Source organism: Siphateles boraxobius, unplaced genomic scaffold (genome assembly GCF_051911475.1).
Source record: "Siphateles boraxobius isolate OS27281-9 unplaced genomic scaffold, OSU_SipBor_1 32, whole genome shotgun sequence".
NCBI lineage: Eukaryota > Metazoa > Chordata > Actinopteri > Cypriniformes > Leuciscidae > Siphateles > Siphateles boraxobius.
The window spans coordinates 2087409-2112042 of record NW_027508942.1 but is presented as its reverse complement, the minus strand read 5'-3'; the positions used below and the strand labels follow the sequence as shown (position 1 = coordinate 2112042).

General features: G+C 37.4%; 1 protein-coding gene across 1 annotated transcript in view; it reads right to left on the bottom strand.

Moving 5' to 3' along the window:
• Positions 1 to 24100, bottom strand: part of tspan18b (tetraspanin 18b) — a 38224-nt gene extending 14124 nt beyond the window's left edge. The window contains exons 1-2 of the mRNA XM_077194495.1: positions 23701 to 24100; positions 6016 to 6095 (exon numbers count right to left, since the gene is read on the bottom strand). Of these exons, the coding sequence (XP_077050610.1) occupies positions 6016 to 6018 (3 nt within the window). The 5' untranslated portion in view covers positions 6019 to 6095; positions 23701 to 24100. The remainder of the gene's footprint in view (positions 1 to 6015; positions 6096 to 23700) is intronic.
• Between the last annotated feature and the right edge of the window lie 534 nt (positions 24101 to 24634).

Here is a 24634-nt window from a genome sequence, read left to right as displayed (position 1 = left end):
TCTCGAAAGTAGTGGATCATCCGCATACCTACTGTTTTATGAATACTATGAACATACTACTATTTTCACAACATATTGTATAATATGCGATTTTGAATGCAGCCTGTCATCTGTTTAGTTCCTGAACTACTCTGTTTTTTTTAACTAGGTCTAATTGTTGAAAGAATGAATTAGGGGTGTTGCGATATAACGGTATTGATGATAACTAATATTTAAAATGAATAGTTCACAAATATTTTGACAAATTAAACATAAAGGGAATTACACCATTGTGATAGTATATGGTTTTACTTTGTTCTTTAAGCGATGTAAGGGTAATTTATTAATAATGCAATGGCAATCAACATAGCTTTTATCACAGTGTAGAATACTATAAAATAGTATAACTCTGCCACATTCTGTGATAAGAAGCCAAATCAGTTAACAGAAGGAAGTTATTTCAAACAGGTTGCCATTAAGTGTAATTGTTCCTTTTGTATGCAATGGTGTGATTCTTCAGAAAAAAGAAAAGAAAAGCAAAATAATTAAGATGAATATGACTGATAGCATTATTATTTTTTTAAAGATTTCTATAGACACTGTCATATATTCTTATCCTGAATTCCTTTGGCTACGATAATAGTGTAGTGAAAAATCTGATATTGTGACAGCCCTAAAATGAATCATACATTAAGACAGTCCAGTGTTTTTTGTTTTTTTAGTTGTTTTTTTACAAATTGGTTGGTTGAATGAACAATGCAATGACTCACTCATAAAGACTTATTTCATTCCTAAATGAATCAGCATTTTTGAACAAACTGGTTGAATGATTAACTCACTGATTCACTCAAAAGACAGTCAGTTGTCACCTACAGACTGTTGTAGAACAATAATTATTATTCAAGTGAACTACATTAACAATGATTGATTATTACTTATTATTCAAGTGAACTACATTAACAATGATTGGTTATTGAGCATCTCATATGAGATTGTGTGTAATAAGCTTTCTGAAATGTTCTGTAGTGAGAGATGGTGTTCATTACAGAGATCATTGTTAAGATGCAGGTGCAGGTTTCAGATGAATAAAGCCACTTCATCTTTGTCAGTAGGTCAGTGAATGCTGCATTCACTGAGGAGAGAAACCCAGTGGAATTGGGAAATGGTCAGTGCTGGCCAAGTAAAGAAAATGAAAGAGGAAAACTATAGAAAATTGCCAACCAGCAACTTCTTCTATGAGTTATGAATGCCAAGCAATTCAATATAATGAATTTACTAATCAAATGCTGAATGAGGTCGATACAAAACTTAATGTCACATAGATACTAAGCCAGAAAAAACCCTTGTTGTTAAATATAATACCACTGTTTAAATGCTTCTGCAATCCATATACTTGTATCTGCTTCTCTGGTGAAGTTATTAATCCCAGATGGAGAAGATCATTATCTCAGCAAGATCGATAAGACATTGATCAGTTGAAGTCCTTCTTCTTTATCTTCAGAGCCTCTTTCTGTCTTTCAACAGTGTGGATTCCTCATCACAGTGAGTGTGATCATATCAACACTAGTTAGGGATTTCCCATGGCACTGGACTTTCCCTTTTTATTAAATTAAACCTTAAGTCACTAGTACAGAGTAAGTGGTTATTTAGCTAACACTCTTATTCTTTCTTACCATTTATTATTAATAAATCTGCCAAGTTGCGTACTTTTAAAACGTTTATTTTGTGTTCTTACCCTTTAAGTAGAACGTCATATTTCTGGTCTTAAAAGCGCAGTTGCACAATAATTTCCTTGGTAAATCAAAAAAATCACACAGTGCATAAGAATCCGATATAAACTGAGCAATAAATGTTCAAAAGTGAATGGATTTCCATTTAGGGAATGTTCCCAGGAACTTTGAACCTCAAAACCTCAAATAAAATGAGGTTGTGTAAAAAATCTTACACATCCACACTGTTGTAAGATAACATTTTACACAACTTTTTTACAATGGATTTCCCATTACAATGGATCTCTGTCTCCATCAACCGGCTAAAGACACAGCATGTACTAGCACAGGAATAGAGAACCTTTCACTGACTGTTTGCGACTGACAACTTTGGTGACATAAACAAAAGCAATTGTTGGTGATGCAAAAAAGTCGATTTTAATGGTATGCAAAGAGTAACAACGTGTGGGAATGCAGGACAGTGATTCGCCACATTAAACCACAACCAATTTTAAATCGCTACCAGAAACCAACAGTACAGACGACTTCCAGCCATTTAATCGCTGTCAGTGAGAACAGTTATCTGTGATTTAGTGTAGGTCAGTTTGTTTCCTACAAACATAGACGTTCAGGCTGACCTGACCTATAGAGTAAGGTTGGTATTAGTGCTGAATTATTATGTGAAGGGAGAGACACATATGGACAGTTTGACCACAAACACTGTGTTCGGCATGTCAACACAAAATAATCAAAAGTCCACAAGATTTCCTACAGAGCAAATATCTTCTCCCCTCCTTCTCACCTCTTTTCAAACGTCACACAAACTCAAGAACATCCAGTTCAAACAGTTACACTCCCCCACACTTAAGCTCTGAAGGTCATGTCTTACAGCTTGGCAGATTTTGGAAGCAGAAAAAAAGCTAAAGAGAGAGAAACACCACAACTAACAAAAAATATGTTCTAAGAACATTTCGTTAACATTCCCGGAAAACGTTATTTGTGAATATTCCCTGAATGGTCAAAACATCCGGTTTTTTTTTAAATGTTAATGGAATATTCCATTTGATCATTTTACAAACATTCCGGGAACATTTATTTTTGAATGTTTTCTAAACATTCTAAAACAAGTAGTAACATTTAAAAATGTTAGATGAACATCCAGCTAAAACATTTTTAGAAAAAAACGTTCCCTGAAAGATGAATAATGTTTTTGTGCTAATGTTTTGAGAACATTAAAGACCAATTATATTTGAATGAACATTCGATTTATTGTTTCTGGAAGAATGTTTGTTCATAACTTTGAAAGAACCTTGCCAGAATGTTAGCCATAGTCATGAGAACATTCCCTGTTAGCTGGGACATAAATATAAATAAATACGACTTCAAACACGGAGGGATTCCAGCGTATTTTTATGATAGATTCCCTAAGTTCAAATGGTGGGGGCTGGGATAGGTGGACAGCTCTTTGTTTCTAGACGGGTGTCTGGCGTTCCCACTTAACACCAGTTCCTGTCAGAGCAACACGGAAAGCAGCAGCCTTCTGCAGATGGAGCACAGCTTGGGCTAGCATTTGTCTAATGAGTGATCACTCACAGGCCTGTCAAACATGCCATCTGGAGGAGGACCTCTGGTCTGCTGTGAAATATGGAGTTTGTTGACGCTCCGTGTTGAATCAGTCCCTTAGTGCATATGTTTGGTGATGACAGCCATAAACATAATTGTAGACAGAAGATGTCAGTGATATAGTTATTAGAGAATACAGGGGAATTTAGTCTTGGTATGCATTATGGTATGGTAATGTACAATTACTCTATTAGGAGGAAGCATTCCTTTAAGAAACATTACAGTTTTGAAGCATTTGTGCCACAATAAACATATTAACTCAAATCATGTGCTTCTCAAGAGACAAAGAGCTCATAGAAAAGACTTTATCAAAGATGTTCTAAATAGGAAAAAGCTCACAGAATCTCCAGTGTACACCCATTACACAATAAAAAAAGATAAAAATGTCTTATTCGGTTTTTAATCCACTGACATCATTAAAGCAAATTTTCCTCTTGAACATATATATACATATGCCGCTTTTCCACTGCATGGTACGGCTCACTTTGGGGGGGGGGGGGGGGGGGTTCCACTACAGTACCTAGTACCTGCTACTCTTTTTAGCGCTCCAAACAGAGGCGTCCACGATGAGTACCTGACTAGAGTAGCAGTAAGGTCAAAGGTCAAATCCATGAAAAGGATAAGCAGAAAAAAGGTGTCGGACAGGTAAATGTTCTGAAAGAGCAATAAATATCCAGCTGAGCATGTAAATATGCATCATAAACAAACATTTGTGTAGATTTGTACTTTTACTCACCTTGGTTGAGGTTCCAAGCGAGCCGTACGGATTCTAAAATGTAACATGTAAACACTGCAGATCACTGATTGGTCAGAGAGAATCGTCACTACCAGCGTCACTGGATTTGCGACACGAGACATCAAATCCGCTAGATTTAAATAGTCAGCAACAGCCACCGCAGTATCATCATTTGTTCGCACAACTTGTTAAAAGAAATGGCTGTATCGTGGTCAGTAGACGAGGTGGCGGCACAACTGTAATGATCAGTCTATAATCCCACCCACTTTGAAGCGGTACTAAACTGCAGTGGAAAAGCAAACCGAGCTAAAGTAAAGCGAGTTGAGTCGAGTCATGCCGAGTCATACCACGCAGTGGGAAAGCGCCTATAATATACAGCATAACTTCCCCTTGCTTTTCCCCTGACATGCATCTCAGAGAATCACAGAATTAAATGTATATTGAGCTCCTTCAGTCTAATGTATAAAGTGAACACATGATTAAAGTGAAAATATTGATACAGGCGCCATTACACAACATCAGACTCTGTGTTTGAAGCGGCCACTTGAGAGCTCCAATCTCCACAAAGCATTGTTATAGATGGATTGTGTGCAGATGATTATTATGGAGACAGAGTTATAAAAACCATCAGTTAAAGCACCATCAGTTTTACTTGAGAAACTGTGTTTGTAGCATCTACAAATTGCAGTAAGCACAAGAGAGCCGATATTCATTTCCGTCTTTGCAGATGCTTTCTTTACCAAAGCAACTTAAACGGCACAAAGGGCATAAATAAAAGTCAAACCACAAATCTTCATCAACATTTTGCTTATTTGGCATTTGAGGGTGGGCTTTCATGGGGTGAACGGATCGGTTGATGCATCTCTGTCAGCGGGACCTTTAACTTTGAGCACCGCGTATGTGTGTTGCTGGTATGTGTGTGGAATCTTAATGCACTGAATTTTTATGCAAATCAGTTCCCCACAAAGACCAACTCCCAACCATGACAGAGAGAAATAATAGATTCTGCTTCAGTATAAGACAATCACTTCCCTGCTGCTGACAGTGTCACAATGGCTTTGTGCACCAACAGCCCTCCGCCAGCCAAACAACGCTGTCAACAAGATGATTTCACTGCATTTCCACTCACTTCATTTTTGAGAAGCATTTCTTTTTTAATGAAGCTCTCTGCTGGATATGCTGCAAGAAAAGTATACTGTGTGGATAAGGCTGCACAATGACTCACATGTGCAAGGACTGGATTCATGTTGTATTGATTGATGAATTTACAAAGCAAATAATATGTATGGCCAAATCTCATCTATACAGGTATCGATTATGATTATCATAGTGGTGAGGAGAAAAACATTCCTTAACACAAAGAGTGTATGTACATAATGTAGAATACACAAACAAAATTTGCATTTGGAGGCACGGTTAAAAGGAACAAGAAATTCTGAAGAATCATTCGCATTTTTCCTATACAACTTGGCAATATCTGTCAAACTCAAAAAATGATTAAAAAACACAACATAAAAAAACATAAATATAGTTTGTAAGAGTCTTTTGAAGTCATATGTCACGTGTGTGAAGAACTAGTTGTTATTCACTTAAAAATTTTCTTTGACACCAAATACCATTGTGTTTGAATATACAAAGAGTGAACTCTAAGAGTTGTAGAAAACTGGAAATATTTTCAGTGAATTATAAGCTAAATTTCAGCCTTATCTTTACACAGAGATATGGAATGATTTCAGAAGACGTGTCATTTAGTGCACAAGTTCTATGGACAGCATTTATGGTACTTTGTGGGATACAATGTGAGTGTGTGTGTGTGCGTGCGTGCGTGCGTGCGTGTGTGTGCTTGTGCATATGGTTTATGAGGACACAAATGTGTATAATGACATTGGTATCACGAAATTTTCATTTTGTTGAACTATCCCTTAAAGAACACACAGACCGTCTATGTTAATAAGCAAAAGCACCTACCATGAGTTCTTTGATGTAGTTCAGGATTCAGGTCAAACGATATTGCGTCTATGCTCTTTCTTTCCGTCTGTTATTATTAGCTGTGAAAAGAAACACAACCAGAGGTCATGGCACATATTTAAAAGGCACCATACAAACAGCTAAGCAAATCTATATCCAAAAAAGCACAATAAAACATGTAAGACAGAGAAAAAGCAGCACTCCTCCACACTGAAGACTCAGAGGAGAGCTTGGCACAGGGCAAGTTGTAAGTACGAATCTTGGAGTGCGACGAGATTAAGGATTCATTATTGATGGCACTCCCTGTGGTGCACTACTCTGAAACAGGCATGTGCGTGAATTTTTCACTTTGCAGCTTCAGTAAAGAAATGAACTGGGACAGAATGAGCATCACACTAGCTTTAATCAAACAAAACCCACTACTGAAGCAGGTGAAATATTAATGGCTGTTGTAACTTATCAGATTCGTTGCTTGGTTAATTGCTCTTTATTGTTCGACGCCAAACTGATTGCATTTTGCCTGTTATGCTCGGTGCTACCAATCTTGATTAGTGTCTGAGGTCATGAATAATTTATTAGAAACAGCATTCCTGGCTAATTACCTGTAGCTGATTCTCACTGTTGGAGACGATCACCAACCGTGTGCAGCCAACAGGCCTAAATGCTTTAACTTCCTGCTATTCATTTTGTTTTGCCACAAGTGTCTCCCAGTTGCAATAAGCTACTAGGCAATTAAAATAGTGATGTTCCTGACATAACCACAAAAGCATTATACATAGTAACAATGAAAGCTTTGCAAAAACTCTAGCAGATTTCTCTCTAAATGAGGATAGATGAATGCAGGGAGAAAGATGACATTAAAGAGACATAATAAAATCCAGGATGTTTATGTTTCATCTCATTTTAAGAAGGCAAGTGTTTTGTCGACAAATTCTGTGTGGTTCCACTATGACCTGGTAGACCAGAATTCCCTTGTTCTCCAACCACTACTAACAGCCTCCCTCAAAAAAAAAATTTTTAGAATAACTTTAGTTCATACAAACATTGTTGCGGTAAGGAGGACATCCATTACTGTTCAGTAGACACACAGAAGGAGAAAGTAAATCTATAAAACAATGCAACAGCCACAGTGTTTTACATTAATTATTGTAAAACACTGTGGCCACAGCTCGAAAGGAGGACACCCTACTCCATTACTAGCGTGCATTTGGAAAACGCAGTGGGCACCAGTTACGCATTATTTTCACATTTGCATAATTTACCAACATTTTTGCGAGTGCATTTCATGAGACGTTTGTAAACCTGTTTTCACAGAAATGGTAGTTAATGTCATAATAATAATAATAATAATAATATAAAAATGTATTATTATTATTATATACTATTTGTTTGGATTTTTAAAACAGTGTAAATATAATGTAGACTGAGACTATATATAACAACTAAAAAGAGGTTTACCCTTTTTCAAAGTTCAAGTCAATTCACCAACTTTTTTCTTTGATCAATTTTGCACACTATGGGGTGGAGCTCTTCATTTTAAACTCTCAAAGTGCACCAGATAAAATAATTTGACTATAAAATACTCACAATCCTGAAAAAAGATTGCACTTAAAAAGATTGCACAGCATAAAAAAGTGCACTATTTCTATATTGTCTTGTTGTTGCTTCGTCATTCTCAATGCTTCATGAGAAGAGTAGTTTGTGTTTCCTCTTTAAAATATCTTGCACCTTTGTCTTTTTTTTTAAACAGTCTGAGAAATAATCTCAAAGCTGGTTGCCTTGCTCTAGATATCTTCTTTTTAATTTATGAAAAAAAATGCATTTAAAAAATACTTCAAAAACAATGCATATCATTTGCATCTACTCTGGAGGCTTTCTTTACACAAACCGTTTTTACTCTCAAATCAGTGGCATTTAATGGCATTTAATATCGACCACAGAATACATTGATTGGTCATTCCCTGGTAAATTGATTTGTTTCTTCTGACCTTAAAGTCTGAGGGGACCGTTGGCTCTTTGATTGTGTTCTCTACACTTGCAAACATTGTTTCCTCCATCTAGAATCAACAAGGGGTTTAAACAATAGATCCCAAAGGGCATCAGCATTATGCTTATCTGCCTCCAAGCTAAAGGTCCCTTTTCAATCTGAAGAACATTTGAACAAAGCAATGCAAATAGAAGATCATAGAGGGGTGGGCAATAAAGGATATGCTTGTTATTTGTCATTTTACACTCCCTACCTCTTCTCCTCTCCATTTATGACCATGCTACATTATTCACATACACGATGAGTGACACATCCTACAGGACACATATCCCTCTGGAAGGATGTGATGTCCAGGCTCATCAACTGTCCAGCCATTGGAGGCATATGCCACTTTTTCTCAAGTTCTTCCTGTAATAGAGGTGTGTCCAGCTCATCAAAATAAAAAATGATAATCAAACCATTATTTATAAACACTGAGTTTTTATGTTTGTTTTTATTGCTCTATTAATTGGCTATATGTTATATTCAATGTCACATGATCCTTCAGAAATCATTCTAATATGCTGATTTGCTGCTCAAGAAACATTTCTTATTATTGTCAATGTTGAAAACAGTTGTGCTGCTTATTTTTTGTTTTGTTGGAAAACATGAACATATAAATGTCTTTACTGTTAATTTTGGTTAATTTAATGCATACTTGCTGAATAAAAGTATTAGTTTCTTTAAAAAAAAAATTCTGATCCCAAATTTTCTGATCCTAAATCTTATTCACAATGGAAATTAAACCTGTTTGTTGACTTTGTGGTCAGTTTCTCTCCATCTAAATGTTACAGTGTCCAACATTTGCCATAAACTTGACTAATGTGTCTCAAAAGCACATATTTCACATATAAACAAACTTAAAAACACTTGGGGAGTCAATGACAAAACTGTTGAGTGTAAAGTGCGTATTGGACTATTGAAAGCCGAAAGGGTAAAAAAAACATAGTTTAACAAATACATATGCAATTCCTGATTTTTGGTAATGCCTGAGGCTGAGACTAAGGTTAGTGGGGTCTTAGGTTTAGCTCCAGTAATATTGAGAGATTTACTTCAAAAACAATGACACACCGCAGATATAATGTTTCAACACTTAATCAAGTGTATTCCAATATTTCATCAAACAATGGGCATTCACAGAGTCCCAAATCCTGATAAAAACTAATCAGGTATCAACTCAACACAGATTTAACCCACTTCTTTGCTTCAGACAACTGATCAATACATTTGATTGAGACGTAGCAGTATTTCCCTCTGACCTTGGGGCAGGTGTCTGACGGGCAAGCGCGATCCCTTGAGAGAAAGGAGGCTGTCAAAATGTTGAGAGAGTCATATGGTACAACTCCTGGCACAACACTCAGTGCTGTGATAATGACCAGCTCTGTACACACTTTCTTATTGTTTTCTCTACGCAGTCTGTTCTTGTCTTTCATTAAAACATCTCTCGCCCTTTCCAGGCCTCAAGGCCAAGCAGATCTCAGTCTCTGGGGAGAGACGAGGTTCAGGGCATCAAAACAAGCCTTTGAAGCTGCACGACTAAAAGGGGGGGGGGGGGGGGGGGGGGTGCGGGGGGGGTGGGTGGGGACCTGTTGGGACGGGCCAAAAGGGCTTTAAGGTGTGGGGGAGTCGGGTTCTCCAATTAGGCACAAGAAAGGTTGTTAACATGCAAGCTAAGAGGTCCGTGAACCTCTGTTTTCACTCAGAAAGGGTTATGCAAACAGCATTCAGACAGGATAAATGATCTGATCATGAGTTAATGATTGATGACATTTTTTTAATTTAAGTCAATTTGATCTTGAATCAGTGTAAAATAACCATAAAGATACTGCCCTGTTACAAATTGAGCAGTACTACCCATTTCTAGAGGAGTTGAATTAATTGTTGCATCAATGCATCGCAATTGCGGACGTGGATGATTCTGCATTGATGCAGTAATCTATAATAGCAAATAATCGATTATTGCCTGCTGACGTTTATCTGGCGTCACTTTTCCCCCTAGCGTAAAATGGCGGAGGGAGGCGAAACACAAAAGCGAGTAATAAAAAACAATGCACCCACTATTTAAAAATGTACAGCATTTACAGCATTTTCATAGCTCGAGTGTGTGCGTATGTACGAGCGTGTGTATGCGAGTATGTGTGTGTGTGTGTGCGAGGCTGCATGCGCGTGCATGCGAGTGTGTGTGTGTGAGAGTTATTTTAACTTAAGTACACTTGACAGTTTCATGCGCTTTTACTAGTGTTTGTTCTAAATGGTACTGTCGTCTGCTGTGTTCACACTTAAGATGTATTTGATGTTTGCTACAGTACATTCAGGAAGTGTACAAAAAGGGAGTTCATAAATCTGACTGCTTGTATTCATTGACAAAAATGTAGGCATGAGCAGTAATATTGAAAAGTGAGGATGCAACGCATCCTGATGCATTGTGATATCGAATCGAATTGTGAGACCAGTGACGATTCACACCCCTACCAATTTCCTGCATCAATTGTAATAAAATGAATATCATAGCTGGAATTCTGGATAAACATTATCAAATATACGGTTTAAATTGAAACACGAAACCACTGCACACATCTTGGATGTAAACAAATAAATATCGATACAGTGTTTTTGAGAATCGATACAGTATGGCTGTATACACCTGTATCTATATTTTATTACACCCATATTTTTTACGATGAGTTTATGTGAAGTATGTGAAGTTCACAGAACCATTGTTGCAGTAAACATGCATGACATTCTTGAATAAATTGTTCACCGGTCTGTTATTGTAGAGACACATCGATATTACATTTTCACGCCCCTAAACATGATTGGTTGCTTTACGTCGGTCAGACGGCCTCTTGGTCGGTCCTTGGCCAATGAAAACTCTGGTTATGTGAGACTAGTCCTCAACTACACAGGACAACCAAGAAACAATCCAATATCAATTACTTATTGATTACCTATGACCTTATATCATCAAATAAGCTCCTGTCTCATATAGAGCACCTTTGGTTAGCGTAGCGATATAATTAATTTAATCATCTTGAACTGCTGACTGTTCTTAAGCAAACAAATATTTTAATCACGATCCGCCACATTTATTCAGCTCTGCATCGGACTAGCTTCTTAAGTATGTTTATTGTGCATACATCTGTTGTCAATTTCAGGTCTTTGTTAAAAGATATGGCAAACATTATTGAGGATGTTGCATCTACTTTCCCTTTATTCCACATTCTTTCATTATAAAATAAACTAATACATGTTAATAGTCAAAAGCAGCAGTATGTGACTTTGGTGAGAAGATGTAGTCCAGTGTTAACCCTTCTCTTGTTTTATCCTTACAGGGTGTACATTGTTTATTTCGTTGTGCTGAAAAAACCTGTCGTAAAAATTCAAAGCACAATCTGTTGGACAGGAAGCACTTGGTTCCCTGAGTCTTTCTTAATTAAAACCAGAGGAAGACTATTAGTTTCTTACACAAATACAGGACTTTCCTCTAGCCAGTTCATATTCCCGGAGCAATTGGTCTGAAAAATGAGCAGATTTTGCTGTTTGGTCTCAGAAACAGAAGGGGATTTGAAGGACTAACCAAGCTGCATGCTGTGTCAACACCAAACATTCTCTGCTGTCAGTGTAATCCCATTCACCATGGGAAAACAGCACGGCAGTTCACGACAACAGAAAGAGAGTGGGATATGATCAAAAAGGGGCAACAAGATACCAATTTAAATCATGGGTTGACGGTTCCCTTTGTAACTTGACTTAAAATGCACTGACTTTAGCTCAATCAATCAATTTAATAGGTACAAGTGAATTTAGGAATCAAACATTCTAATCTACAGAATGAAAAATGGATATTCATGTTGAGATTTGCTCAAGTTCACATTAACCATGGTTAAACATTTGACAGTGTTACTGTTTTTCACTGCAACTTATAAGGTGGCACCCATTTGAACCATATATAGTGTTACTTGGTGTGACTTTATCTTACAGCAATGGTTAGAAACAATTACATTATTTGAAACGTATCACACAATCCTTCAGAAATCATTCTCATATGCTTGTTTGGTGCTCAAGAAACATTTCTATCAATGCTGAAAACAGTTGTGCTCCTTAATATTTTTGAAGAAACCACGACCATTTTTTAAGGATTCTGATGAATAGAAAGTTAAAAAAAAGAGCATTTATTTTGTAACAATGTAAAAGTCTTTACTGTCACTTTTGATCAACTAAATGCATCTTTTCTGATTAGTATTAATAACTTTAAAAAAAACTAAAAAACTTACAGACCTGAAAAGAGTATCTATTTATATGTACAGTATCTATTTTTTCACCTCAACAAACACCAAAAATGACGAAAACACCAGACCGCAAATCCCCTCTCCGCCCACATCCTCCTCTCAAGACATCTAATCAGTGGATTTCACGTGTATATGAATATGAGATTTTAATACACGCAAATAAAACCGCAGCATATGTCAGACAGAGATTTGGAAGAGAAGCTGGATGTTATAATTGATCTAGACTGAGATTTGACACAGCTGGAGGCTTGAATGGTAATGCTGCACTGCGCCGATTTCACGGGCACGACCGGAGGAGCAAAGAGAGCAGAAGCCGTGCTGGGATATAAGCACAACAACCCTTAGAACAGGATAATTTGCCTCATCAGGCAGAAGCTCAACAGTGGGACCTCCTTGTAAACAGCCACATTTTGTTTAACCCCTACACCTCTGTGTGGTTTTCTAAAGGTATGGCTGCATCCAAAAGCTGGAAAAATGTCTTTATAAAAAAAAATCTTTATAATAAATCTGGCGTTTCAAAATTCAAGACATTAATTCCACCTATTTAACTTATCTAATTTCACAGAAAATGACATACTTAGCCATTCAAAGCAAAGCCTTTGATACGGGATGATGAACTAAGGGCTAAATGGGATTCACTGGGGCTCTTTAAACATTATTATTTTTCCTATAATATGTTCATAAAATGTTTCTGCTTTGCAATTTCCCAAAATCCCATTACCCTCTGGATGCAAAGAACAAGACATCCTAGGGTACAGATATCCTGCTTTTTACAGGATCTCAGGAGGAGGCTATCCGGGAGGAGTAGGTGGCAAAACGACCAGACATTTTTCCACAGTAAAGTCTCGTAATAAAAATCTCTCAGTGCTTTTAGAAACATTCCTCCCCCTGGCCATGGGAGCACAAGCGCATAGACGTCAAGAGGGATCACACTCAACATAAGCACAAATTCTCTCAGAAAATCAGATGGAATTTTCAGGCCAAAATACAAATACCAGACATAAACACTCTGAGAGATTTTTAGATTCTCAAAATGTGTTCAGTCTTATTCGCCTGGATAAACACTGCAAATACAGTCCATAACTTTAAATCCCCAAGGCGGAATAAATGGAGTTTTCAGAAATAAAGACAGTATGTGCACATCTGAGGAATATGAGAGGTCAACGCAGTCATTTCTGCTCTGGGATGTAAAACCTGAGGTTAACTGGTCACCTCGCAACACTCTCTTGGAGAAAAAGCACTTCAGCTCACCAGCTGTGGGAACGGCAGTGAGAAAGATTACATCACAATGATTTATGGCACATAAGGAAGTGCCAGAGAAACTATGGAACATGAGATCATTTGGAGGGCATCCAATAAGAGGTCTCAATAGGAACACAAGTCAATTGGTTTACACCACAAGAAATGATGGATCAGCAGCGGGACAACAAATGAATGTGCTGAGAAAGTTAAGAGAACACATCTCAGACTCACACATACTGTAACACAACACACATTACTCTTTGCTTTTAAGGAAATGGCATCCGCAATTCCAAAATATCAGTTTCTGTATTTGGACTGATTATTCAAACTTTATATAGATGAAACAGGTCAGAAAAGTTGAAACAGGAATCCAGAGTTGTACCTTGAAACCAACAGGACATATTACATAGTCAATTAATTTATAATGTTATTTTTGTCTGCATTTAATATGCAAAGGATCACATGGATTTTCTGTAAAGCTGGTTTTCTATTGTAGTGTAATTCTGGGTGTTACGCTGCTGCGGTTGTTCATTAAGAAAATGCTGTTTACAACTGATCTTGTAGGCTGATGCTTGTTCCATGTGTCTTCAATTGCCTCTGAAAGCCTCTAGCCAATTCTAGAAATTCAGTGTCTGCCCTCCAAAAGCATAAATAGGGCCACACAGATTATCTGACTCATTTTGACTCAGTCAGAATATCTTTTTGGACTGCATTCTGCTGAATGACACTTCTCATTGAGCTCAATGATTTGCATGGTGGGAAAAAGAAAGGAACAAATCGTTCTTGTTTCCTACTCTCCAAATTTGCATAGTTGTATAAAAACTATGATTAATGCTTAAACATAAAATCTTAAAAAGGAAGTAGTTACCAAAAATTAAAGATCAGTCATCATTTACTCATCTACATGTTTTTTTAAGCTTTGGAATGTGAAAGAAATACAATGGCATTTAAGGACAATTTATAGGGACCATAAATGTATCATAAAGTTAGTCGATACAACTCATGCTATACAGTATATTCAAAATACTAGTTAGTCAGAATTCACTGGAAAACTTGCCCTCTGTCCAAGCTCCCAAATATGCCCTGCAGCAAGATATTCGGTTACACTTTATTTTGATGGTCCATTTTAGACTTTCTACTAACTATAATTAACTTTAACTCTACATGTCAACTAACTCTCATTAGAGTATTAGTAGACGGGTAGGTTAGGGTTCGGGTTAGTAGAATCAGTTTTAAAGTTCCTTATAGTCAGTAGAATGTCAGTTGGGAGCTTTAAAATAAAGTGTTAGCAGATATTAAGCAGACAGACTAATAATACTATCATGAGAGTTAGTTGACATGTAGTTGCAAAGTTACTTATAATTAGTAGAATGTCTAAAATGGATCATCAAAAGAAAGTGTTACTGGATATTCTTCACAAGGAGGTTGAGCCGGCAAGATGACAGGACTTTTATTGCACTTTTAAATGCTGCAAATCACATTTCATAAGGTATTTTAAAAGACACTGAATATGTTCAATCTTCAAAGGTAAGTTATTCGGGCACAATAGTTAAGGGCTTATGGAACACAACTAAAAAGGGGTCTTTATCATTCCATCATCTTCAAACTATTAAATTGAGCTTTGATCAGTGTGCTGTGACAAAGATATGAGTGAACCGTTTTATGCATGTACTGCTCAGTACTAGAATGTTCATTAAATAAATAGACTAAAATTATTTAAATACAATTTTGATGAATGTGTTTGATCATTAGGGTCATACAAGGATAGGTACTAAATAATATGGAAGAAAACACTGTATAAAGAAATAAATAATATGAGAATAAAAATGTTGTAGGGGACGGCTGGATGAACAGGATCGTTTTGAATTTTGAATTTCGTTTTGAAACCGATATTCTAGGTTTAGGCCCATCACGTGCACTTCAGTTAAATAAAGAAAAGTTTTCACAGCTAAACAAGCAGACAATTCTTCAAGATAGAATGATGGATGCATTTTTCCACAAAGAAATCAACCATTTAGCAAACAGAAATCGTTTACTTTCCCAAATATTAATTACAACTCTGTTAATTTCCTCTTCATTTTCAAAATGTTAGACAAACAATGAAGCCACTGAGTTCCATTTCTATTGTTCTATTTTAATGGAGCTTATTTGAGGCCTGTGTATTTCTGAGGGCACATCTCATATTCAACTCAAAGAGATGTTGGCTGGCAAGTCTATAGAAGCACAGCACTAAAATATCCTTTTTCGGTTGATTTACACCATCTCAGATGCCATGGTCTCGCAGGACCCAAGAAAAACACCACAACTTGCCAATCAAAAGATTATCACGAAAGCGCAAACAGCTGGAGACTTGCCTCAACTGCAGGGTCTGATGTTACCGTCTCAAGCAGGTGGTTGTAATTATGTCAGTGCAATGTGGCCACTAGCTGGCAAGAGAACATGTGACTAATTATTGGGACACAAGCCCAGGTTTATTATTTCCTGAAGCTCCCTGTCTTTGACCTGCATGAGAATTTAAGTTGCCAATCGTAGCCCAAAATAAGCACCTTGTAACCCTGAGTCTCGAACTATCCTGTTCTCTCCATCCTCAAAAATGCAAGCTGGCACATTCAATTTATGTTAAAATAATCAGTAACATGCAAATGATGCTCATACAAAGCATTTACTACCTTTGAAGAGTGCTCAGTCTTTTCCTCCGGCAGTTTTCAAATGCGAGCAGAGATTAGGAAAGGAAGAGATTAGACTTCATGGTCTATTTCATCCATTCTCCAGCCTAATCAGTGGGGAATGATATCATTGCCCTAAATATTTCCTCAGCAGCTTGAATGTAGAAACGTGCAGTTTCCTCTTATTGACCACACAATGTGACAATACACCACCTTCCTGTGATCACGTTATCTCATGATTAAAGAGGACAGTTTTCTTCATGGTCCTGCATTGAACTGAGTCTGACTGACAACTGCTGTCTTGCAGGATGACGCCTGTGGCTCCACAACACACCCCTAAAAGCCACAAGATGACTTTAACGTTAGTGACCCACCAAATATGTTGAAGCCACATATGAGTAAAGAAGCCTGTCTGCAAAATTTATAGCAGCTCATAAAAAAATCATGAGGAAAAGTACTGTAAAAAGTACAGAACATGTCAACTTAATCTGCTGTTAAACACCAGGCCTAAAGTGGCATCTGATGTGGCAGACTTGTAGGAGGAAGTTGTCAAATACATTATGAGGAGAATGGGGTATTGTTCTTTAGGATCGGGCATGTATTTTGTAACTGACATGAACACTGACATAAAAAATGTTTTTCTCAATTCAATTGTGGATTTGTCAGTTTAATTGAAAGCATTGTGGTTCTTTGTCTAGTTCACAGGAATGTATTTTTACACACTAGTCAAGTTTGGACACATTTTCAGCTGCCGATTTCCGGTGACAGGAGCGACAGTGACCGTTGGCGACAGGATGTGGGCGTGTCCAGTGACGTGATTTAACTTTATGCAAATGAAGAGCGACTTTCGGGAGCGACAACCAATAGGAGTGAAGTCAGTGAGTGGAGCGCACGCGAGTGTTGGCAGCAACATGGAGAAGTTCATTTTAGCGGAACCGGACATCATCCAGCCGCAGCTCCTTATAATTCGCTGTTTTTAAATATGCTATATAAATAAATAAACTAAACAAAACATAAGAAAGAATGAGTTAAGATGGTTAAGATTGTGTCCAGACATTTGATTATTGATGTGTACATAAAATGCACTAAGCAGTCTGTTTAACCTTTGTCTATTAGGCTTGTATTGTCAGCTGTTTTTTGCATCAACCTAATGTTTTGTGAAATTAGAGGAAAACATGAATACAAAAATGAATAAATTCTAATGTAGACACATTTTGGTTATGCAGAGGCATAATATTATGATGCACTAATGCATAATGCATAAAAGTGCATAATGGTGATAAAATCTAGGGGAAAACAGCATATAACCCATTTATGTCTAAATTGTTCATACTGTAGTGCTCATCATGTTTGTATTGTAAGATAGCATATCTCAGCATATTGAGCATATTTGATTGATTTTATCACAAAAAAACTTCTATTAAATCATCATGTCCAAATACAGCCACACTTTATGGAAACATTGTACCTATAAGCTTCTTTCAGCTTTAGATATAAAAATTACAGGTCCTTCGTACAATTTCTAGAATTCAAGATCCTAAATTAAAATGGTAACAGAGAGCAAAGCCCTTACACACACTGAGTTAATGGGCTTGATCCGGCTGTGCTCATTCCACTCTGATGTGAGTGTGTGTTTGTGTGAATGCATGCTAATGTCCTTGTATGTGTGGGTGGTATTCGAAGACAAAACAACGTGTTTCTTGATAATTTCAAAAGAGCACAAAATTGTAGTGAACATCTAAACACCTCTGAACACAGAGAAAGACTAAAACCTACCAAGCGCTTTCCACCAAGGAATGTCTGTCTGTAGAGTAATGGCTTCTGAGTTTGCAATGTGCACTTGAATACACAGGAGCGACCGCAGAACTGTTACCAAAACCAAAAACCCAGAGGACGGGGAAAACAGAGGTGGGGAGTACAGGGGAAAAAATCTGGAGAATAAACTTCTACTTGAATGAGAGAGAGAGAGAGAGAAAAAAAGAGTGAGATCAGAAGCACACCAAATATGCCTGAGTCAGGAGTAGTGAGGAGTTTAACTGTGTCAAAGGGAGAAACTCAAATCAGGCCTTTGCTACACAGACAATGTGAGCCCATACAGCGAGAAACAACCGTCTCTGTTTAAGCCACAAAAATGCCAAAAAAGAGCAACTCGAATCAACAGCCCTTTAACTCAATAGTTCAGGATACACAAGGGTGACTGTGTGTGCCGCTATTATAAACAGGCCATGGTTTTGAGAAATTGAACCAAAACCTTAATCATCAGCAAAATGCAGTGTTATTATCACAGTAAATATGTTCATAATTTTAATGTAATACATTTAATGCTATAGTAAAAACTGGTAATCAGTTAACTGTAAATTCCCTTAGCTTATGGAGTGAGAAATATTATTAGGCTACATCTATCAGAACCATACATGTAATTTTAATGTACCGTACTGTAAAAATTGGTTTTGCGAGAATGAATTACCATAACATTTATAGTAAAAATCGGTTTTATATTCAACAAAACAATACAGTACAGTGCTTTTGTAGTTCTTTTATAAGTTGTCATGATTCTAAATGTAATCAAAAAGTAGTCAGATTACATTACCTTAAATATACAATGGCATTACTAACTACTATTTTTGTCATATAATTTGGAATTTACTGACTACAACTTGTAAGTAATCTATCCAGCAGCACTATTAATATTGCCTGTTCAATAGACCAAGGCACAAAAAAGACATCCCATAATCTCCAATACATTGTCACCATGTTTTCTTACAGTGGGTTTCTGGCAATGGGCTACCAGATTTAACAGGATTTCTGCTGAATTATCAAGAATTAACAGCGAGAAAGCATGCAAGTTGTTTGCGAGTTGAAAAAAGATGTAATTCCTCAATCCTCTCAAATACTCGAACCAAAAATTAAATCCACTACCAACGTCTACAGCTTTCACTCATTATACAGTCTTCAAATAAAAGTAAGCCACCTTAATCTCTAAATTTAATAAACAGCTTAAGGAGGTTTCGATTCCAAACTTCCCTATTCCTATTATTAATTCCCTGCTTAATCATTGTACCCTTTTATATCTGTAACTAAAATTAAACTTTTTAAATAGACACCAGCAACATGGGATCCTTCTATACAACCTTTCAAGAAGTAGAGTGTGGAGAAATCAAGGTTCTTCATTATACATCTAAAATCTGCATTTTATTTTGGATAAAGATTAAATAATAACCCTCAGCTATCTGTAGGACCCAGCTTGTAATATGCATACTTTCACCTCATTATATCCCTGACACACCAATATTGAAGGAAATTTCCTGAATAATAGATAAGAATTAGTTCTCCTTTTGCCAAGCGCAAACAAGCAGTCTGTTTCCTCCTGATAAAGAGGTCCTGTTATTTACCAGGGTCACTGGACATCCCTGTCTTGAATGAACTTTGGAGCCCTCAGCTGCATCCTTTAAAGTTTCTCAAAGCTGTCTACAGGACAAAATCATAAGGAGAAGATCTATGCATTCATAATTGTTCTTGTTCAATGTTCTGCAGGTCATACTTGACATGCCTCTCATTCTTTGAAGTATCTATGAGCAAAGAACACATATTCTTCATGGTAATTAATCTACAGCTCCTTTGCAAATTTCATATGTCTCAGAGGCAACAAGGCCCCAAAACACATTACTGGGTGACTCGCCCCATGTCACACACATTAGATGAAAGTCCTCCAGCAAATGGTGGGGGAAAGCAATTTTCTTTTCAAGGCAATAGATACTCTATCTCATTCCAGATCCTCTGCAGACTACAAACTGCCAGCTTGTGTAGCTCTGATGCCTGAAACTTGGAAGAAAGTGATGACTTGACCTCCTTTTCTCCCAGGGCCTTAGCTCTGCTGTCAATAAGGGCATTTCACTGGAGGCTGAATAAGAGCTCGGGGTGGAATGAATCACCTGCACCGATTAGAGATCTAGCAACTGCGGTCGAGATCAAACCAGCCCTGACGACCAGTTCATTTGCCGCCATGTCAACTGATATTAATATAACAGCCTGGAGACGAGCCTCTTGCTCTCAACCGGGACTTCCCACCACGAAAAACCAAATATTCATTTCCAGTAGCTTAATGCTTTAGTGACTGAACGATTCTGTGTCTGCTCAAGCAGAACAAAACAGTCCCCCTCTTCCATATCTGCATCAGTCAACCACTTAAGTTCACTCACTACACCATTTTTTATTATTTTTATTGGAGTATGTTTTACAAGAAAATGCTTTTTCAGTCTTTCTACTTCAAAATTTCACATTTCATTAAATGTGCAACTTGCCATTACTATGTAATTGTTTGTGAAATCTACAAGCAATTTCTGAGTGAAAACGGTTTTCAAAAGTAAAATACAACACCACATTTTTTCAGTGTAGGTTAGTTTGATACACATTCAAATAATCAATAAAAAAAGGTTAATTTTCATGTCTGTAAAATTAATTTTCATTGGATAATTAATTACCAAACACCTATTAATAACCTATCCAAAAATAAATTGTTATTCATTTCTTTTATCAATACACCATATGTACAAAATGAGTATTTAAATAGTGGGCAAATTAGGAGTCACATTGATCTATCAATCTATCATTTCTAGGCCTCTAATGTCTACATTTTAAAGTTTTTTTCTAAAATGCCTAGCAATAGGTTAAAGGTTAAAGGGTAAGTTCGGCGTTTTACAAGTAAAGCCCTGTTTTAAGATCGTTTCTGATAAAATCGAATGGTGAAGATTAAAATTTGGACACATGCTGCTGTCCCGAGAATTTTAGGGTTTTGTGTTAGCAGTCCCCCCCCCCCCCCCCCACCTCCACAATGGTTTCATAGGGGCACTGGAACAATCATTCATATAAATGCATTAAACTTTAGTTTACAAAGACGTGAAACTCACTGAGTGGTCTGTGGTGTTCACTGATATGCTCACGCAAAAATCGCTGCAAAACATGCTTTCCAACAGGTGTTTTACCATTCGTTGTAAAACTGTGGACCTATTTTTCCAAACGCCTCACAACCAGACATTCTTCCGTTGAGAGCTTGAATAATAGACACTCCAGCCCAGTTGGTGGCGATAATGCACCTTTGCCAATGTTTGGATAGCGTGGCCTACGATACCGCGACTGCATAACTACAGAAAGAACACAAACAACCCCATTTCCGTCTCCGGCGGCCGAGTAATACCGTTACCGCACAGAACATCCTATACAAGTAAATGGAGTTGGACAAAAACTACGATAAAACCTGTTGGAAAGCATCTTCTGCAGCGATTTTTGCGTGAGCATATCAGTGAACACCCCAGACCACTCGGTGAGTTTCACGTTTTTGTAAACTAAAGTTTAATAATACGTTTATATGAATGATTGTTGCAGTGCCCCAATGAAACCATTGTATAGGTGGGTGGGGTGCTAACACAAAAAACAAAAATTCTCGAGACAGCAGCATTTGTCCAAATTTTAATCTTAACCGTTCGATTCCATCAGAAACGATCTTAAAACAGGGCTTTGCTTGTAAAACGCCGAACTTACCCTTTAAGGCTCTAGTCTTACCTCTGAGCCCGTGTTGAGTTGTGTGTGTGTGTGAGTGAAGTCTTAGTTCTGACATCAGCATTTAGCTAAACGAAAAAGCCACAACTAAGGCCGGCATTAATGGATCCCTCAGAGCCAATATCTTCACGCACAAGTGCTTGACTAATTGAAAACTGGTCTGAGTCTGCTCTGAGGAACAAGTGCAGCAAACATTTATGTCAGTCTACAAAAATACGGTCAAGAAATAGGTGGACAAATTTGCAGAAACCCTCTAATGGATATACAGTTACAGTGCACATGAAGTTGGACAGTTGGAATGTAAGATTTAAGACCTGTGTACTTGCAAATCTTTCAATAGCCACTTGAGAATATATGGCAGGGCTTTGTTTGAAAGAATATCCTCTATCTCAAAGAGATCATGAATTTCTGTTTCAAGAACAAGAATGTATTCAAAAGGTTTTTAGGTTCTTCTCAATGACTCATGATTAGATGAGATTTGATTGCATGGTATGTCACCATATTTGATGTAGTTTAACAGGCTGTGAAGTCCTGTATTTTTTTTAAGAGCATGTGGGCTGACAAAAAATCTTCTGAAGGTAAAGCAAAAATGAACATTGGTCGTTAAAGTGCATTTAACGATTAAAATAATTCAGCTATGTTGTACATTAACCTAACCCGGCAATGTTTTTTTTTTACTTCTGGAAAATGGCCAAACATTCTGGAAAATGGCCACATCTTTTAGTTTAAAGGAAACTCCCCATAATTCATGTCTAACACGAGCATTGTTTCAAAGCATGGGGAGTTTTGTTAAAAGGAATGTCAATGGTTAAAGGGGTAGTTCAGTTTTGGTCTTCAAAATCTATGGTTCTCCCATTATAAAGCTTGGAAGAGCCAGGATATTTTTGAATAAAACTGAGATTGTGTTTGGTTGAAAGAAGAAAGTCATACAGCCTACAACTAGCAAATTTTTAGGTGAACTAACCCTTTAAATTATTATATCTGAGCTGCTAAACTGATTAGACAGACAGTTAGATAGATAGATAGATAGATAGATAGATAGATAGATAGATAGATAGATAGATAGATAGATAGAATAATTCACAAATAGATAGATAGAATCATACACAAACAGATAGATAGATAGATAGATAGATAGATAGATAGATAGATAGATAGATAGATAGATAGATAGATAGATAGATAGATAGATAGATAGATAGATAGATAGATAGATAGATAGATGAACATGTTTTCTCTCTCACGAACTGTAGACATAAGATCAGATTCTCGGTTTGATTGATTTAGTCTGTCACTGAACTCATGCCCGTCGACAGGACTGCTGACCTCCATCTCGGGGGATACACACAACAGTTATGACGGGACCTTCTGGACAACACACGCTGCCTGCTGTCACACCCCGTGGGAAAACCGCCAGCCTGATGCCTCCTCATCCCACCCAGACTTTCCCCGATCTTTACTCAACCGATTAGTTTGAACAGAAACCGCCGGATAGTGACACGCGCCGTCATCGGTGAAATGCGAGAGAGCAACGCGAGGAAACTATTTGTTTGTGGATAAGAGTTAAGCGCTATGTGGAATACATAAACTAATATTTTCTGCGTGTTTTCTGCCTTCAAGCCTCTCAAAACAGTAGTTAGGCTACACTAATTAAAATTTACACCGCGCACAAAGAGTGAACCCTCGCGTCTAACTGTCAAATCAAAACATACAGTACATTTGAGTGTTTAAATCTGTTTGGTTCTGCCGTGCTTAAGAGATAACCATATGGCACAGAATGAAACAGGAATGTTTTCTAGTTGATTTTAATTAAATTATTATCTAAAGAGAGATATTTCAATGACCAGCCATTATAAGTTTGCATTCATGTAAACACCAGCGGAGTTCAGTTTGCCGAGAATCTCACCTCTAAAACCGGAACAACACGCGTCCTTCTTCGCTGTACTGAGCTCTCCAGAGATGAAACGAGGTCAAATATGATGGTTGTAAGTCTGCGTGAATGAATGCCGACTGAAAAACTGGTGGACCTGTAGATCTGCTCCGAATCCAGGAAAAAAACAACGACTTTCAAGCGTCAGCTAATAAATTCCAGAGACCCCCAAACTGCTGCTGCCCTAATCTCGCGTCCCTCTCGCGCGCCGGAGCCTGTATACAGTTCAGCCTGGAGGGAGGGACACTCTCTCTACTACAACTTCAACGCCCAGTTTACTTATTTCACTCTTTTAGCGTTCTGCTGCTGTTAATCAATAGATATGCTATTAGAAATGATATATTGCGTTGGTAATTTCAAGGATTCTCTCTAACTCCTCCCAGAACACCAATTTAGCGCTTTGCTCTTTCTACTCGTGGGCGGAGATTTAATGGTCAAATTGTTTTCACTTCCCTGGCCCCCCTCAACACCACCACAGATGGCGACTCAGATAAGAAAAGTATCACGATCCCTTTGTCTACATGCCCTCAAAGGTCGTGACACTGACATTCCCTGTGGCATACATGATATCCCACCGCAATTCACATCTAGACCACAACCTCTGACATAACAGAACCCCCTCTAAAGCACACATGCCACAATGGAAGACGCTATATATATATATATATATATATATATATATATATATATATATATGTTTTCAGGGCATGTTCCAACTTCCCCCACTATTGGGTCATGTTGTTACAAAAGGTCAGCATTTACCTGGATTTTTTTTCCCGGGCCAATAATGGTGGAAATGTTTAATGCTTTTTTGTAGATGCAACTTTGAGGAATGTGCACTTAAAAATAAAGGTTTCCATTGCACAAAAGGTTCTTTATATTGAAAAAAGGTTCTTTAGATTATTAACAT